Source organism: Aythya marila, assembly GCF_965140915.1.
Source record: "Aythya marila genome assembly, chromosome: 1".
Lineage (NCBI taxonomy): Eukaryota > Metazoa > Chordata > Aves > Anseriformes > Anatidae > Aythya > Aythya marila.
Genome location: NC_139042.1, coordinates 44221941 through 44238147, shown reverse-complemented (window position 1 = coordinate 44238147; position 16207 = coordinate 44221941). Strand labels below are relative to the sequence as shown.

Genomic DNA, 16207 nt, shown 5'->3' with positions numbered 1-16207 from the left:
ATCAGGTCACAGGGAAGAGACAGAGCATGAGGAAGTTGAAGCTGGACTATGACACAGGAACATAACATGGTGGATCTGCAGTGGAGACATCACATCCCAATCAGATCCAAAGCCAATCCTGGGAAAAGGGCTACCTATAATATAAGTGTGACATCCATCAGTCATCCATGGATGATCCTTCATCATCCATGAAGCAGGACCAGAAGTGATACTGGAGATGAGACATCCTACAGTTTAGGTTCAGGGTCTATCCAGGGAGCCTGGTCAGTAAGTCAGGAAAAGAAAAACAGGGAATTCCAGCTCTCAAGGTGCTCACTCCCCTAGCTTTGACATTAATCCTGGCCCTAGCGCACAGGGGTTTCAGGTTTCAGGTTTCTTATCTCCACACGTGCACTGGAATTAAAACTCTTTCCAGATATCAGCATTCGCTTAGCCCATGTGTGAGGACTCCAGCTCACAGGACTAGGCTCCCCAATGCCCAAACCTAGCGAACCCTCCCGCTCCTGCAGCTGAGCCCACGGACTCCTGTGTTAATGAATGCGTTGAACCCTAAACAAAACATGTTTATATTATATTTCTCTGGGTTGGGATTGATCCACTCCAGTTTCCCTGTGGGTGTGTGTGACCCCTGCCACCCCCCTGTGAGGAGCCGGGCAGGGCAGGGCAGGGCGGCGCGGCGGGAGCTACAAAATGGCGGCCGCCGCAGCGCAGGCGCAAAGCAGGGGAGGTGCTGTGAGGGCAGGCGGGCTGCAGGAGCCCCTGCACGGCTCGTCCAGCCCCCGACCGAGCCCCGGGGCGGTGCTGCCGCTCTCTCCCGGCCCGTAGCTGCCATGGGGAAGCGGGTGGCGGTGGTGCTGGCCGGCTGCGGCGTTTTTGATGGCAGCGAGATTCACGAAGCCTCGGCGGCGCTGGTGCACCTCAGCCGCGGCGGCGCCGAGGTAGGAGCGCGGCGGCCCCATCGCCGCGGCTCGTCCTCAGCGCCTCGGGCCGGCCGGGGCGAGGGGTGCCTGGCATGGGGGCTGGGGGCACCGCAAAGCTGTCCCTGGGTCAGGAGCAAGGAGCAAAGCTCCAGGGCAGCCCCTCTGGAGAGCTGGAAATGGGGTGGGGTCGAACTTGATCCGCTTTCTGAGTGCTTTTGGGGAAGTCAGGCTCTAGCGCTCGCGTGGGCTTGCCTGTTTGTTTTGTGGTAGCTGTCCGAAATATTATTTTGGTAACCTCGGGTTCTTCGGAGAGGTTTGGGCCCGGATGCAGTGTTGTGCTTTGTTCCTGTCTGTGGTGACCACACAAAGTGGTCACTCTCAGGGGTCCGATGGTGACACCACCACCGTGTGAACAAAAAAAAACAAGCCCTGTATTTAGCACAGAATCATACTCTTTAAAACTAACTAACACAGCCCTCACTGAGAAGTCTACAAAGCAGTCATCAAAGCATACTGGCCCCTGGGGTAGACCTTTCCTGAAGCTTTATGTTTTTGATTCAGCTTTTACACCCTGTACCTACCCAGAACATGTTCCACATTTTGTTTTCTACTTCCAGCTACCAGTCTTAGGAGAGTGAGTAATTATACTATTTGTACTACAAATGCTTGTAAAGTTTGGATCTCTTATCTGTTAAACTATATATTTTTTTCACATCTCTTTTAGTACCCTGATCCCATGGCAGGTAAGAGCAGCCTTTCTGCGGACTCTGCTGCCTGTCCATGCAGGCAGCTGGTATAAATTGCAGTGCTGTTTGGCCTTCCAGTTACCTGCAGAGCGAAGGCAGGCCCTGGCAGGATTGGTAATGTTGGCGCAAGAATGCACTCCAATTTTTTTTTTTTTTTTTTTTAGTTATTTAAAGCAATAGATCAGGCCTGTGGAATCCACTTGTCTTGGATGAGAGGCTTCAGAAACAAAAACTTGCTTCACTAAATGACCTTCATTGTCACTGGTGTATAAGAGTTATAGTTCCATGCACAAAATTGTTTCATTTCTGTATTCTAGGTAAAGATATTTGCCCCCAATATTGAGCAAAGGGATGTAGTCAACCACCTAAAAGGAAGTCCAACAGATGAGAAGAGGAATGTGTTAGTCGAAAGTGCCAGGCTGGCAAGAGGAAACATTCAGGATTTGGCTGAACTGAAAGTCAGTGAATTTGATGCGGTCATTTTCCCTGGTAGGTGCTTTTAAAAGAACAATTTGTGATTATTCAATTGCAAAGAGTGTGTTGTCTCTGATGCTTTTATATTTTTAAATTCATTTAGATAGTAAATTATTCTCTTGAAATGGAGAGGGATTTTTTTTTGTATTTTATTTTGAGGATGAGAATGTTTTAGCAAGCTCTTGTGAGTTGACAGGCCACCTTGGTTTATTTATTATTTTATAGTTCATTAATTTTAAGTGCCAGTGTTGTTTTGGTGTTGGATTATACATCAGACTATTCCTTGCTTCTAAAGATTGATAAGCTTTAAGTACCTACTTGTGGACAAGAACACAGACTAGAGTTGAAAAGTAAGGCCTGAATGTGATATTGTGTGGTAGTGCCTTAATTTTAGGGCCTCTGAAATTATTGGCAGAATAGCAGGATGCCAACATGCTCGATGTCAGATGTGGCCACATCTTGTTTTAATTGTGTATCTGGTCCTCTGCTAATCAAGTTACACTAAGTAAGTTTGTGGCTAATTCTTTATTTATAGGCCATGATGTTGCCTTTCAGATAGAGGTAATTGTAATCACTTCAGAAATGAAGAAAATAAAATGTAATGAGAAAATTGTGACTACCTCAAGATTACTTTCCAGAATATTCATAACTTTGTTTAAATACTGTCTTCACAGCTGTGCTTAAGTATCGACTTTGAAATTGTTGTACTGTCTTCTGTTGTAAGGCCAGCAGAGGGAGCATGTGTATAACGCTGGGAAATCCACTTCCAGAGCTTTCGTGAATCGGTGACAACAGGGCTGATCTGGGAGTAGTGGCTAGCAAATATTTTCCATGTTAATTTCATGCTCTATTATAACCCGAGCTCAGGGGAGTTGCAGTAATAACTGTTACAGGGAAATAAAATATATTAAGTTTGAAAATTAAAACCTTACCTCAGAGATTCCAGATAACAGCAAACAAAAGGGATTGAGTGAAAGCAAAAAATATTAAAAATACAGAACTTCTTGATGTTGTCCCTTGAAATTCTTCTGGAAAATCGTTTATTTTAATACTGTTGTTATTATGTATAAAGAATTAAATATAATGGATGTTACACTTAATAATAACCTTTGATAATTCTGACAGTTCTAAATCCAGCAAATGAGTGTTGCAAAATGTAATCTGTACAATTATATGAAGATTAAATGCAATTAAAGGATTGTTGTAACCAACTTCTAGACAGACAAATTAGACATTATTTCTAATAGGATATTTTTATCATTCACATATGGCATGTCCCAGAATATTGTACGTTACCAACTCCTTTTTAGGTATTATCTGTTTTGTTTTTATTTTATTCATATTTTATTTTATTTTTTAACTCCAGGTGGAATTTGGAGGGGGGGGCTCTTCCATAGCTAAGTATTGAACTAAATTACTGTAGAGGGGCAAACCACTGTTTGCATTACTCCTTTGAACCGTACTCTTCTACTTTTAAGCATTATTGGTCTTTAATCTCCCTCTTGCCTATTTGGGGGGGGAGGAGGGGGGTGTATCATGTGGTGCAGTTTTTCCAGTGACTAGCAAAAGAGTGCAAGGTTTGCAATTTGTTACTTATTGGAGAAACATTAAGCTTTCTTCCCTCTAATGTATCTGGTATAAAGAAATTCACAGCTAAACATGTAACATTATAAACCTATCATGTTTCCTGTGCAGAAGTCTTTCAGTAAGGTAATGTAAAAGTCCGATGTATACCATGATTATATTGTAAAAAGGAAAACTCTTAAGTACTGAATTTAATGGCTTTTGGCAGAGTCTTACATCTGAGTGTTTTTTTCTTTTTCAGGTGGATTTGGTGTAGCAAAGAACCTGTGTTCCTGGGCTGTAGATGGCAAGAACTGCACTGTCAATGAACATGTGAACTCCACACTCCAAGCTTTCCACAAAGCTAAAAAGCCCATAGGTTTGTGCTGTATATCACCGGTCCTGGCAGCTAAAGTCTTTCCTGGTTGTGAGGTCACAGTCGGCCAAGATAAAAACATAGATGGAAGGTAAGGAAACAGATGGAGTTAATTTATGTGGGAGTTAGGATTAGAAAATGAACAGTCTTCTGTACTAAAATCTGAGGTTTCTGGTGTCAGCAACCCTTTGGTAACTTCTTAGTGGTAGTTTTCTCTTATTTTCAAGTTTCACTTGGGTAATGCTCGTAGATGTGGTGCTCTTAGGGCGGCAGATGGGCTGAATGCATGAGGTCAGGAGACTTTGTATGTACTACGGTTGGAACAGCCTATCCCTGAATTTAGAAATAAATTGGTTTGTGATATTGACATTATCCCTATAATGTCAAAATCCACAGACACATTACAAGTAAAGTATGAAAAATACAGACAACCTTATTTCTTGCCTAAATCATCATTCTGCAAGCCACTGAAGGCAACGTAGGTTCCTGCACTAGCTTTATTGTGCAGCGTGGATGCTAACGAGTCATTGGATATAGTGTCCATCAGTCCTGAAAGTGGCAAAACAAAATGAGTTTTAAGAGGATCGTGGTTGTGCCAACAAGCAGGTGACCAAGGGTATCAAGTTTTATTTTTTTTTTGCTATATTGCTGGTAACTGAGTGACAGATTTTAGCTCCTATTAATTGACATACTCAATTTGCTTACCCACTACCTCTGAAGACTGACTCATGTTGCAAATAAAGGATAGATGTCTGTCCAGTTGGGATTCAAAAACTTAGTAATTTGAGTGGCCACTTAAACTGTCTGTGGGGTTTTGTCTGCTCGTAGATTTTTAGTGAAATTTTTCTGTTGGTAGCAGATTGGGGCCAATTTAGGGGAAACGTGAGAATAGGCCATGGCAGAAATCAATGCTGCTTCAAGGACTATCAACTCTTGATAAGATTTCTGAGTGGAATTTCATATCAGCAGTAATAGGGAGGTATTTCCGCCATCCCCCTGTTCCTGCCTTATCCCCAGAAAATTAAATTCGCTGCAGAATCCCAGTGGAAGACCTTATATGGAGGTGCTGGAAAGGGTCTAACGTGCCTGCAAGTTCAGCTGCCATATCAGAAAATGCTGAGGATTAGTTATTGCTGCACTTGGTATCATCTTATAAACATACTCAGAGCTTGTTTAACAGAATTGTACCTTCAAGCATCGTGACTGCATTTCAGAGATACTGGATGAGTTATTACAGGGATGATTCGACACTGAAAGTCTGTTTTGCTCCCTCGTCATCAACTACAAAGTCACTTAAATATTGTCACTTAATGTTCTTGTGCTCTCACTCAAGTTAACATTGGCAGTATCATCTCTTTATATGTTAATCGCCATATTTTTTATTTACAGATTTCCTGATGCTGAAACAGCATCTGCTATAGCAGAGCTTGGATGTAAGCACATTTGCAAAGATGTAAGTGAATCCCATGTGGATAAAGCCAATAAAATAGTTACTACCTGTGCTTTCATGTGCAAGGCTCCTCTGCACCAAATCTTTGATGGAATTGGAACAATGGTAGAGGAAGTCCTGAAACTTGCCTGACTGGGAGCGTACAGACTTCTGCAAGGAACTCAATTTAGCAAAGCACGACCATTTAGCTTCTTTTGATGGTATTAATAAAATAATGCAGCTATTAAACTTCACGGTTCTTGGTGTGTTTTTTTTTTTAATCTGTAATACATCAGATAGTTACTGCCATGTTTATCCTTTTTGTTTCTTCTTCAAAATAGAAAGCATATGTTGAAGTTGTTGAGTTTATTTACTTATCATGACTGAATATATTTGGATTAATAATGTAGGCACCCTTTTCATCCAATTTTTTTTTCCCTCACATCACCGATGATTATCCGTAATTTACATTTGGGATTACCCAGGTATAATCACAGATGCCATAGCCGTAGATGTGTCTATGTCTTCAGTATAGATGAGTAATTTCCCTTTCCAATCAAAAGGGATAAAGAACTTTTCTCTGCAAGTCTTGAAACAAGCAGAACTACTGGATTTCTGAGAAATTTTTAGAACTCCCTAGATAAATTAACTTTATAAAACAAGAGTCAGAGTATGAAGCACTTAAGTTCTTTGTACTTAAGTACAAATTAATACCTTGCATGTGGAAAATACACAACTATTGGTGTAATAAATGAAAATATTTTTTTACTAAAATGAAGTAGCTCCATTTTGTGTTTTTAATTTTTTTTTTACATACGTCAATGCCCTAAGGTAGGTACACTTCATACATCTTAACAACACCTGCTTTGATCTTACAAATGTGGGCAAAAGTCAGCCTCTCTTATAAGCACAATCTTTCAAGGCCCTGTTGAAGTAGAAGTGGTGAGGTTCAAGGGAACTAGAGATTCCCAGAATTAGTTACCAAGGTGAGTAGATTGTCACTGCGGTCACTTGGTGCTTGCAGCATAAGAAGTGTCTTGATACCTACATGTCTCATAGCCTGTGATTTGCAGTGTCTGCAGTAATTTCCTAAACATGGCATCACTAATTGGTACTGAGCGGGAATGGTTATCAAAGGAAAAAGACAACAGATAATCTGAAGCAAACAGCTTGAGCATAAACTTGAAATATGGCAGAAGCAGTTTTCTTATTAAAAACTTGCAGTTCTTCACAAGAGCATAGTGTATCTCTTACCAGGATTGCACTTGGATCTGTGCAGTCAGAAAATGTAGGATTACCACAACCTCTCTCACCGTAAACTGTTTCTTGCCTACTAAGAATAAACATCCCACAGCCTAAATGCACAATTGTTAAAAGTTTCTGGTTGTCTCAGTGGCTGCTATTGGGTGAAGTGGGGGTGAATATCCTGTTGAGCCAACACCTTTTAGTTGATGTCGGCATACAGCAGGAATAAACCTGTACTATTAAGCAGCCAAAAGATGGGGCTGGAAATAACGCTTCTAGGAGTGGAGTAGGAGTGTAGAGTTGTCCCTCTTGCTGTGCAGCAGCATGATGAAGAACATTCTGGTCTTGATACTCTGCAGTACATCAGGCTTTGCTATCAAGAGCTACTACTCTGTTTTGTGTGTTTATTTTACTGCAAACATCAAAGCTGTGATGTAGCAGGCGGCCTCTTCAAGGATACGCTATAACTAAATGTACAGAAATACACAGAGACTTATTTTCTGTCCTTCTCACAGTGGTGTTTCTCACAGAGATAGCATTCCCATACTCCTCCAGAATTTGGATTTCCTTTACGAAGTGATTTAGCAGAAGCAGAACATGCAGACTTCTTTTGGCAGAAGGCTAGGGAAACTTATGCAGCACGCAGGCAGTGCTCTGCCTCTGGAGATAGAAAGATAATTGAAGTAGACTGTGCCAGCAGATCTTCAGCCTCTCTGACTGAACCGTGCATGTTATTTCTAAATTACTTACTTAGTCAAAAACTGGAATATTGGACTGACAATGGCTCTTGTGTTAGTAAGTCCAATTTAAAAGTGCTTGAGTCACTAAGGGCTCTTCCTGAATTTTGTTTGCTTGGCGAATAGCATCTAGCTGTGAGTTCAAAGTAAGCGCAGTTTCTCTGAAAGTGCTCTAGCTGACTGTCCTGATAAAAACATACTTAATATGGAGCAGTCCTTTACTTTTTCCAGGTTGTACACAGTCTCTATAATGCCTTCTGTGGCTTCTGGAGGGAGGACTTCAGAAGCATTGGATTGGAATTTTTTCTCCAGGTCCTCCTTTTCCAGAGGTTTCCTCCAGTGTCCGTAAAAGGTGTCGCAGCGGTCGCTAATCGTGTTGCCGTCCCGAAGCACGACAGTCACTTCGCAGTAAAGACTCTCGAAGCTAGGTTTGTTATCGGCAGGGTGCTCTAGCTGAGTTTTGCAGAGAAGCTCTCGCAAGGCTGGCCGGTGGATGTTCTCACTGGCAAAGGACTGGACCGACATGCTGCCGTCCAGCAGAGCAGAGCAGGCAACGAACTGGAAGGAGTGTCGGGCTTCGTGTTCCGAGTTCGGGTTGGGCCTGTTCACGTACTTGACTTCTGGGACTTTGACAATGACTTTCTCAATTTTATCAAGGGGAAGCACATGGTCACTGCTCTCCACGAGCTTCCTCCTAGCAGAAGATGCTGCATCAGCCACCCAGTGCGTTCCAAGATGAGCAGGGAAGCGCTTGATGGCCACGTCCTGCTGGTCCAACAGCCAGGCGTAGGACTGCAAGGTTGGCAGAGACTGTGGGCTGTAATCTGTGTAAAAGGCGCCCATCCCTGACTCCATGTCCAAGATCTGTTTGTTTCCTTGAAGGTCCTGTGAGGCTAAGCAAGCTGCTTCCAGTCCATGTTTGGCAGCATTGCCAATGTGGAGGGGCTTCGTTTGGGTTGCTGCATTCGCCAGGGGGGCGCCTGCATAGGAGGCAGCAATAGCCAAGGCGTTTTTGCATTTCGCCTGGTCAAGAGCCAGCAGTTTTGCACAAGCTGCTGCACTCCCCATCGTACCAACTACAGTCGGTGGGTGAAACCTGAGAAAACAAAATCTCTTTGTTACCTCATTTCAGAAAGTCACCCAAATGCACTATATATACAAGCTTCAATTTCCCTTTACTACATTGCAAGGTGGACAGTACTGTAAAGAAACGTACATTCATAATTCAGGTGTGGTCCTAATGGAAGAAACTGCTGTTTTCCCCAGGAAAAAGTTAAACTGTAGTAATAGCACTTGTAATAGGGCCTCCCCAGCTCCCCAGAAAGCAATTGGAAAGTTAGAAGTGCTCATAAGTCAAGGTAAACTGAACAGGAAAATGGCAAAAGCGTCACAGTTTTTCCTCATCTATAAATTATATGTACTAGAGGATGCAAGTTTTATTATTCTGAACCAGGTTTGCAAAACTGGTAGAAGGAAAACACAGGAGCTACCAAGGAGACATCTAGTCCATCCCATACTTCCAGGGCATTTCTCCCACCCTGTCTTCTTGGGCTCTGCTCTGAGCCCAGCACAGGTGACTCCAGGCTGCTGAGAGCAAGTGAGCCAGAGAGAAGGTCATATATGTTCTTGAGATCTTTTGACCTGTGCTAATAAATGTTGCTACTTTGCTGCTGATTTTAATTAATAGAGAGATCAGCAGAGCCTTTTTGTAAACTGATCAATGCTCTCGAGAAGAAATCAATTACCCAAGCAGTAAGGAGTTACGTAAGTATATTCATGTTTAAGATTGAAGCTTTGAAGCTTTCCAAAATTGCTGGACCAACAACAGAAAATATGATTAACTATGCTATTTGTATATTAAGTGCTATCTATTTAAGTATATTAACACTTCCATTTAACTTTTTACCTGAATTATTTTTATATACCTTTTTGGAATATTTCTGGCTTCATTGGAAAAGCGTAGCAACCTGCCTTGCACTTCGATTCCCACATTGAAAGCTAAGAGCAGGTCAAGACCTGAGATTTTTTTCTTCTGTGGAAAGGCCTCGGAGAGAGCAATCACGGCAGGGAGCACAGCCCCAGAGGGGTGTGTGGCTGGATGCCATGTGTCATCAAAATCCATTGAGTGCACCTAACAGAGAGAGAAGCTTTGATTTGTCATCAGCAATAAACTTGGACTTGGCAAGACTGGCTAAGTCAAATGAAAATAGTGTAGCTGTTGTAAATGAGACTGAAAAACTAGTTTTTCCTTAGAAAGCGAAACTTAAAAGGTCTTTCTTCTAAGTCCTTTACTCTCAACATGGCTCTATGAGAAGTGGAAATGCAATATAAAGCATTTATCATGCTTTAGAATAAATATGTATATAATAATTCTAACTCAGGTTAATTCATAATTCTACCTCAGGTTGCACCAGTCTAAAACCAGTTTGACAATGATTCTTGTTTTCTACAATAGGTTTTTGTGGCTTTAATTAGATGATATAATTATGGTATAATTATGGCAGCAATTTTAGTTCCACTACATGAATGGTGCATTTTCACTTCCCCCAGAACAAAATGTTAACATAACGAACCACTTCCCCTGTGCTGCAGCTGATGCTGGCATTAGGGCTTACCCCACTAGAGCTATAGCAGCCCAAGTCCACACCACTAACAAAGTTATATCAGCATAACTTCTCTGTTGCAACCAGCACAAGCCTGCAAATGGACATCAGACTTCAGCCTGAATTTTGAGCACATTCTCATGTTGCATGAGGAGCCAGCTTGCCTGGAGTTCCTGGGCTCAGGAGAAATCTACAGTCTTAAAACTGGGACAAGCTGCTTAGCTTAAGAGTATTCACAGATGTCTTTTCTCTCCCACACCCAGAGCCCACTTCTAAATTCTTGTTGAAGTCTTCTTGTTGTCAAGAAGTTTTGTTGGCACATGAATTTAGATAGGCTTAGTATATCAATTCCATGGATGGTCACCTTCTTTAGTTTTGCATAGTAGCCAAATTTGTCCACTCCCACCTCTTGGTGTATCTGTTGATTTCACCTGGTTTCCGCCTAAATTTGAATTTAGACAAACTTCTGGGAAGCCAATCATGCATTACTGGCAAAGTATGTGTCCAAAATCCGTAACTGGCTTTTGCAAACTGCATGACTGAAGATTAATTGTTCTGAGATATATTGTATGTGTGTATGTGTATGTAAATATGTCTGTATCTATGTTTTTCTGTTACTATACTTTGCAAGCTGGGGTGAAATCTGCTGATACCAGTGAGAGATGGAGCATCTCTTTGTTATGCAGTTGCTGTAGCCAGGCAGTAACAAGCTGTAGGGTTCTGACCTTTGAAAACAGCCCTGAATCCCAAATTAAAGGCAAGGGATGCAGATATATATCACACCTTGAGCCTGGTCTCATTGGAAGAAAGTTGAAGCACATTAGGGAAAGACACTAGTGAAGTTTTGTAGTAGGCTTCAGGCACAAGATTAAAGTAAACTAAGATTTTAGGAGCACTCTGTTCTCTGGAGTGAGAATGGAATCAATTAGTGTGATTTAAGAGCAAATAAAAGAGCATCTCTTACAGCCACTCCATTCACAAAAGCTGCATACAGAGGAGGCAGTCGGAAATCCAAGTGGCCCCAGATGGTACTGGATATATCTGAGCTGTAGATCTGGAACAAATTGACATCAATTAATTCAAAGTCCTGAAACCAAGGATAAACGTGCGCAGTATCTTTTATGTAACTGAGATCAGATCCTACCCTCTTGAGACCAAACTCTTCCCTTTCATGGGAGAAATACCTCTCTATCGGAAAGTATGAAAAGAAACTCATTTTCCTGATGACCTCTGTCAAGGGCCCCTTCCACCCAAACAGATCATAGGGGGCAGGCCAACAGCATGGACCTGGCCGTTCAGTACCTCCACAAAACCTCTGGCCATCCGTGTCCCTTCTCACCGCTCATGAGCAATTCCCTCAGGGCAGTCATCTTGTTGGGGAAGATCTCCAGGTAAAAGTTATGTCTTTCAATGTTTTAGTAGACCCTGGTAAATGATATGTGGCCTCCTGATGCTGGTACCCCTGTACTCTGTTCCTCTCCTTTTGATGTGCAGATCTTTTTGCCAACAAAAGATCTTTATGAAATTAAATAAAAAGGAATAACCACCACAGTTTGGGAAGGGGGCTATCTGTGCAAGGAGCCTTATTGTCACACAGTGTTCTGTAGCCTGAGCCCAACTACCCAGGTATTAGCAGTAAAACATTGGTCTAAACTCCTTCCTAACTGATGCAATCCTGTGTTGGGAAGGGTTCTCCTCAGGGTCAAATGTTCCTTTAGCACAAGCAGTGCCAGACTGGAGGAGAAATATGGCCAATGTACCTCAGATGACTGTTCTATTTTGTGGACTGAAAACAACCCAATACTAACTTTTCTTCCGTTTAACTGTCCCTTATGTTAGAAAGTCCAGCACCAAGTAATGTTTGCTTTGCTGGTGCTTTTAATAAGATCTCATAGGTGAAAGAAAAGAAGAGATTCTTAATAAACTATTTTCTGCTTGTGGTGGGGGGGGGGTCTCAGCATAGTCTGTTACACAGACCTTTGCTCATCCAGAGTTAACGTAACTCAAGCAATGAAGTTTCCCCATCTCCAGTGGGAAGAACATTGCCTTCCTCTTTCCATCACCCAAATAATTTTGCAATGACAAAGTTTCCCCTTATAGACTATATTATCCTTTGCTTTTCCTGTAGGCAATCCTTAGTGTATACCATGAATGCCAAACTTACTTTGCTGTACTGTTTCACCTTGTGGTAGACCTCAGTGCTGGTCCCCAGAAGCCCCACTCCAAGAGTATCCAGAATCATTCGCTTGCTTCTCTGAATGACTTGATCTGTCAGGTGGTTTGCATTCAAACCATGAATCACATTGGCAAAGTTTCCTGTAACTGTCTGAGAGGGAAAAAATAAATAAATTAGATGTTTCCTTTATTAAAAACAAAACAAAACAAAAAAAACAAAACAAAACAAAAACCAAAACAACAACAACAAAAAACAAACAACTTTTTATTTCTTCTTTTTTTTTTTTTTTTTTCTGTCAGTCTGGGGTTACTGCTTAGCATGTTGGCACAGATTGCATCAGCAAAACAAAGGCTTGTTTTCTTCCCCTTTTTATTCCCAGAAATGCCATGTGGTTATTTATGTTTTGGTTTTACTTTCTTTTGTGTCCTTATCTGTTCTCTATTTCTGCTGCTTCCTTCTGAAGTCCTCGAGGCTAAGTACTGCAGGTGATGTGACTTTGCAAGACATATATATATATATTTATTTATATAAATGTTTATATATTTATTATATATACACACACAGAAGCATATGCACATAAAGAAACACAAGCACAAAGCGCCTGGCTTTCCACAGCACCTTTTCATTGCACTGAAGTCAGTGGGAATGTGGCAGTTCAGGCCCACACAGCCACTAGCACTCCAGGAGGCAGGATTTAATCTCCCCGAGAAGCAGGATTATTATCACAAGCCTTGCTGAACTTGGAGCTCAGCGGGAGAGGGGACCTGGCAGCGTTACCTTGCACCCACTGCTCCAGGCTCCCAACTCCCACTGAACTCCAGCTCAGCTGCAGATCCAGCTTTTCTCCAAGGCAAGGTCTCACCTCTATGAAAAGCAGTGACTCCTTGTTCCTGGCTCCTGCTGATCTGGGAATTATATTGCTTTTTTTAAATTTATTTTTATGTTTTTTTTTTTTTTTTTTAATTTTTATTTTTCCCATTGAGCACTGACCCATTATGCAAACCCAGTCTGCTTCTTCTTGACTGGAGCTATTAGCTGCTGTTAATATCTCAGTTAGAAAGTTCCTTTGGAAATCATCTCTTCCCACTTACTCTCCTCCTTCCCCTTCCTCTACTTTCTAGCACATATCCACACACAGTGATAGTATTTCCTCTTGGCCTTCGTTTGGCTAAGTTAAATAAACTGAACTGTGCTGCTCTCTCCTTTTTAGTACAGGCTCACCCCTCCTATGCTAGTAGCTTTTCTTTGCACTCTTCTAACTGTATTTCTCTCTCCTGGCAATGGTGACCAGAACTATATAGAATCAACCACAGAATCACGGAATCACAGAATGGTTTGGGTTGGAAGGCACCTCAAAGGTCATCTACTTCCAACACCCCTGCCATGGGCAGGGACAACTCCCACCAGACCAGGTTGCTCAAAGCTCCATCCAGCCTGGCCTTGAACACCTCCAGGGATTATTTGCATTATTTCAGATAAATTCTCACTGAGCTCTGTGCTAAAGCATCAAGACTATCTTGAGTAACACAGGGCATTGAAAGCAGGTGAATCACATATCCCACAGCATGATGCACACCCACTGAACATCAACAGTGAGAGTACAACAAATGCTTACACAGAAAAGTTCACCTTACAGTGCAAAGAAACAAGACAGTACCTTTGCCAGCATTTTGGAGGGATGGTGTGAGGTCCCAGAGAGAAGCAGCAAATGAGTGATAGCTCAGGAGCTGGGGAAATCACTCTTTCACTACTTATATATGTGTGTTTGGGGTAGGGGAGGGCATATTAAGCCTGTTCTGGTGTTCATCTTGTCCTGCCCATTTCCTCCTCTGCCTGGAAATGTTCCTTTTTCTTCACTTTCAACTTTCCTCTGACTAACTGTACTCTAAACTGATGGAACATGTGGACGTGGATAGGAATTTGCCAGTCACATTCACATGTCATGAGTGAACTAATATATGTGATATTTTATTAGCACATGGAAGCTAGTAAATTGATTTGAATACCGTACATTTGGGAGCATGGAGAGAAGAGGTCACCAGGTGTGTCAGGCTGATGTTGGGGAACCATGGTACACCATGGAAAACTTCACTGACCAGGAGAGAAATCAACCCAGTAGCAGAATACAGGGTGGCAAAGGCTGTTTTAACTTAAATGTCCTATTATGTACATTTTATTTCCCCTCACTATATCTGTGTCCTGTGTAATGCATGCAGTTCAGACATGGGTATTGTGTACCATCAGAATTTCAGACCATATGGTGGGTTAGTGTCTCTTGGCATTTGATAGTGCTTTAAAACCATGAATCACTATATGAGAGCAAATAAATCAGATTCCTTCCTACTAGCAAGCTTTCTGCATCTCAGGCAAGGATGACTTCCCTGAGGAAGGAGGCACTTCTCCCAACACCAGTTTAGGGTTTTCACTGCTGTGGGAGTCTCAAACTACTACAAGGTAGAGAAATCCATGCCCAACTATCCTATCAGGAATGTAGCAGATCACAGAACAGCATGAATAGATCAGAAATAAATCTAAATAAATCAGAATTAAAAATTAATATGTCTGAAGTTTAGGCATGTTCTGAATTAGGGAGCAAAGTACCATATCTTTTCAGTCGCGGTCTTGCACTTCGGTGTTCACTGCCTAAAACCTACTTAGAGGAGCCTCAGCCCTTTAAGTCCAGCCTTAAATCATTGTGTAAAGCTTTCTCCAGCCCCTGAGTGCTTCCAGACAGAGAACAGCATGGATCTACAGGTGAAGTTTAACATTGATTTGAGTGGATCTAACTGCTACAGAAAGGGATAGTCCTGTCCCAGATTGAATCTTCTCCCTTCTCCTGTCCCTGGACATCCAGTTCTCCCTGTGCCACCTGAGATGCTCAGCAGACCCCTTTCTGCATGCAGCCTCCCTCCAGAGCTGTCAGGGATTCTCAGCTGTCAGGAAAAACTGATTCATTGCCTCAGAAATGCAAAATTAAATCTAGCAGCACAAGCAGAGGGAGAGCAGAGTAGGGCTAGCAGTATTGTGTGAGATCTGGGGAGGGCATGGGCACGTAAAAAGAGACAGGAGGGCATCAGTTGTTCCTCAGACAGCTCCAACCCAGACATCTGCCTATTTTACCTGTGCCTGATTATGGATTTGTGGCGGTTTTGCCTTGCTGGGCAGCTAAACTCCACCACAACTGCTCTCTCACTCGCCCTCTTCTGAAGAAGAGGGGAAGAAGAATGGGAAAAAACAATTCATGGTTTGAGATAAGGGTAATTTAATTAAATGAAAAATAATTATTAAGGGAAAATTATTATTAATTAAGTGAATTAACTAAAGGGGGAAGGAAAAGAGGGATAAAACAAAACAAAACAACAAACAACAATAAAAAATCAAAGGTCATGTGGAGGCACAGAGGAAAGAAATTACTCTCTACTTCCCACAAATGAGCGATGCTCGACCATGTCCTTGAAGCAGGGCCTCAACGCACGTAGCCAGTGTTCAGGAGGAGGACCGAAGTTTTCACAACAAGAGCCCACCCCTCCCTCTTCTTCCTTTTTCCACCTTTTATTGCTGTGTGTGACACCATATGGTATGGAATATCCCTTTGGCTGGTTTAGGTCAGCTGCCCTGGTGATGTCCCCTCCCCACCTCAAACCCAGTACAAGATGTCATCTCTGAGTGCATAACTTGAGGCTGAAAATTGCAGTGGGTATCCAAGTGCCTTAAATGACAGAAGTGGCAGTGTGTCTGTTCATGGATCTAGCCAAAGAACCCAGGGCCCAGGACTCCAAAAACGCAGCCCTACAGACACACACATGCTTCTGTACTGTGCATTATGTGCAGGCTCCATTTAAAACCTTTGTCTTGTTTTTCTCTTAAACATGAGCAGCTGTTCAGCATGGCTACTAACCCTCTTCCCACATGCATTTCTGTAGCTTCTTCACTCATGC

At 42.3% G+C, this 16207-nt stretch overlaps 2 protein-coding genes across 2 annotated transcripts; one reads left to right on the top strand and one right to left on the bottom strand.

The window, feature by feature from the left end:
• The first annotated feature begins 742 nt into the window (after window positions 1–742).
• On the top strand, window positions 743–5757 carry LOC309873738 (glutamine amidotransferase-like class 1 domain-containing protein 3, mitochondrial). The gene is made up of 4 exons (XM_082751432.1): window positions 743–938; window positions 1984–2155; window positions 3966–4170; window positions 5469–5757. The coding sequence occupies exons 1-4, from the start codon at window positions 831–833 to the stop codon at window positions 5659–5661; spliced, it is 678 nt and encodes a 225-aa protein (XP_082607558.1). The 5' UTR covers window positions 743–830; the 3' UTR covers window positions 5662–5757.
• Window positions 5758–5885: 128 nt separating this feature from the next.
• Window positions 5886–13976, bottom strand: ACOD1 (aconitate decarboxylase 1). The gene is made up of 5 exons (XM_082751431.1): window positions 13927–13976; window positions 12258–12419; window positions 11058–11147; window positions 9416–9621; window positions 5886–8586 (listed from the first exon to the last, which is right to left on the bottom strand). Exons 1-5 carry the CDS (start codon window positions 13936–13938, stop codon window positions 7632–7634), a joined length of 1425 nt encoding a protein of 474 aa, XP_082607557.1. The 5' UTR covers window positions 13939–13976; the 3' UTR covers window positions 5886–7631.
• Between the last annotated feature and the right edge of the window lie 2231 nt (window positions 13977–16207).

Bases quoted from the DNA above. Each gene is read 5' to 3' on its own strand.
- LOC309873738 (XM_082751432.1), top strand. From the start codon at position 831: ATGGGGAAGCGGGTGGCGGTGGTGCTGGCCGGCTGCGGCGTTTTTGAT. The intron at 939-1,983 runs GTAGGAGCGCGG...TCTGTATTCTAG, and splicing joins TCAGCCGCGGCGGCGCCGAG to GTAAAGATATTTGCCCCCAA. The intron at 2,156-3,965 runs GTAGGTGCTTTT...TTTCTTTTTCAG, and splicing joins TGATGCGGTCATTTTCCCTG to GTGGATTTGGTGTAGCAAAG.
- ACOD1 (XM_082751431.1), bottom strand. The intron at 11,148-12,257 runs GTAAGTTTGGCA...AATTTGTTCCAG, and splicing joins AGGTGAAACAGTACAGCAAA to ATCTACAGCTCAGATATATC. The intron at 8,587-9,415 runs GTATATAAAAAT...TTGTTTTCTCAG, and splicing joins GCCAGAAATATTCCAAAAAG to GTTTCACCCACCGACTGTAG.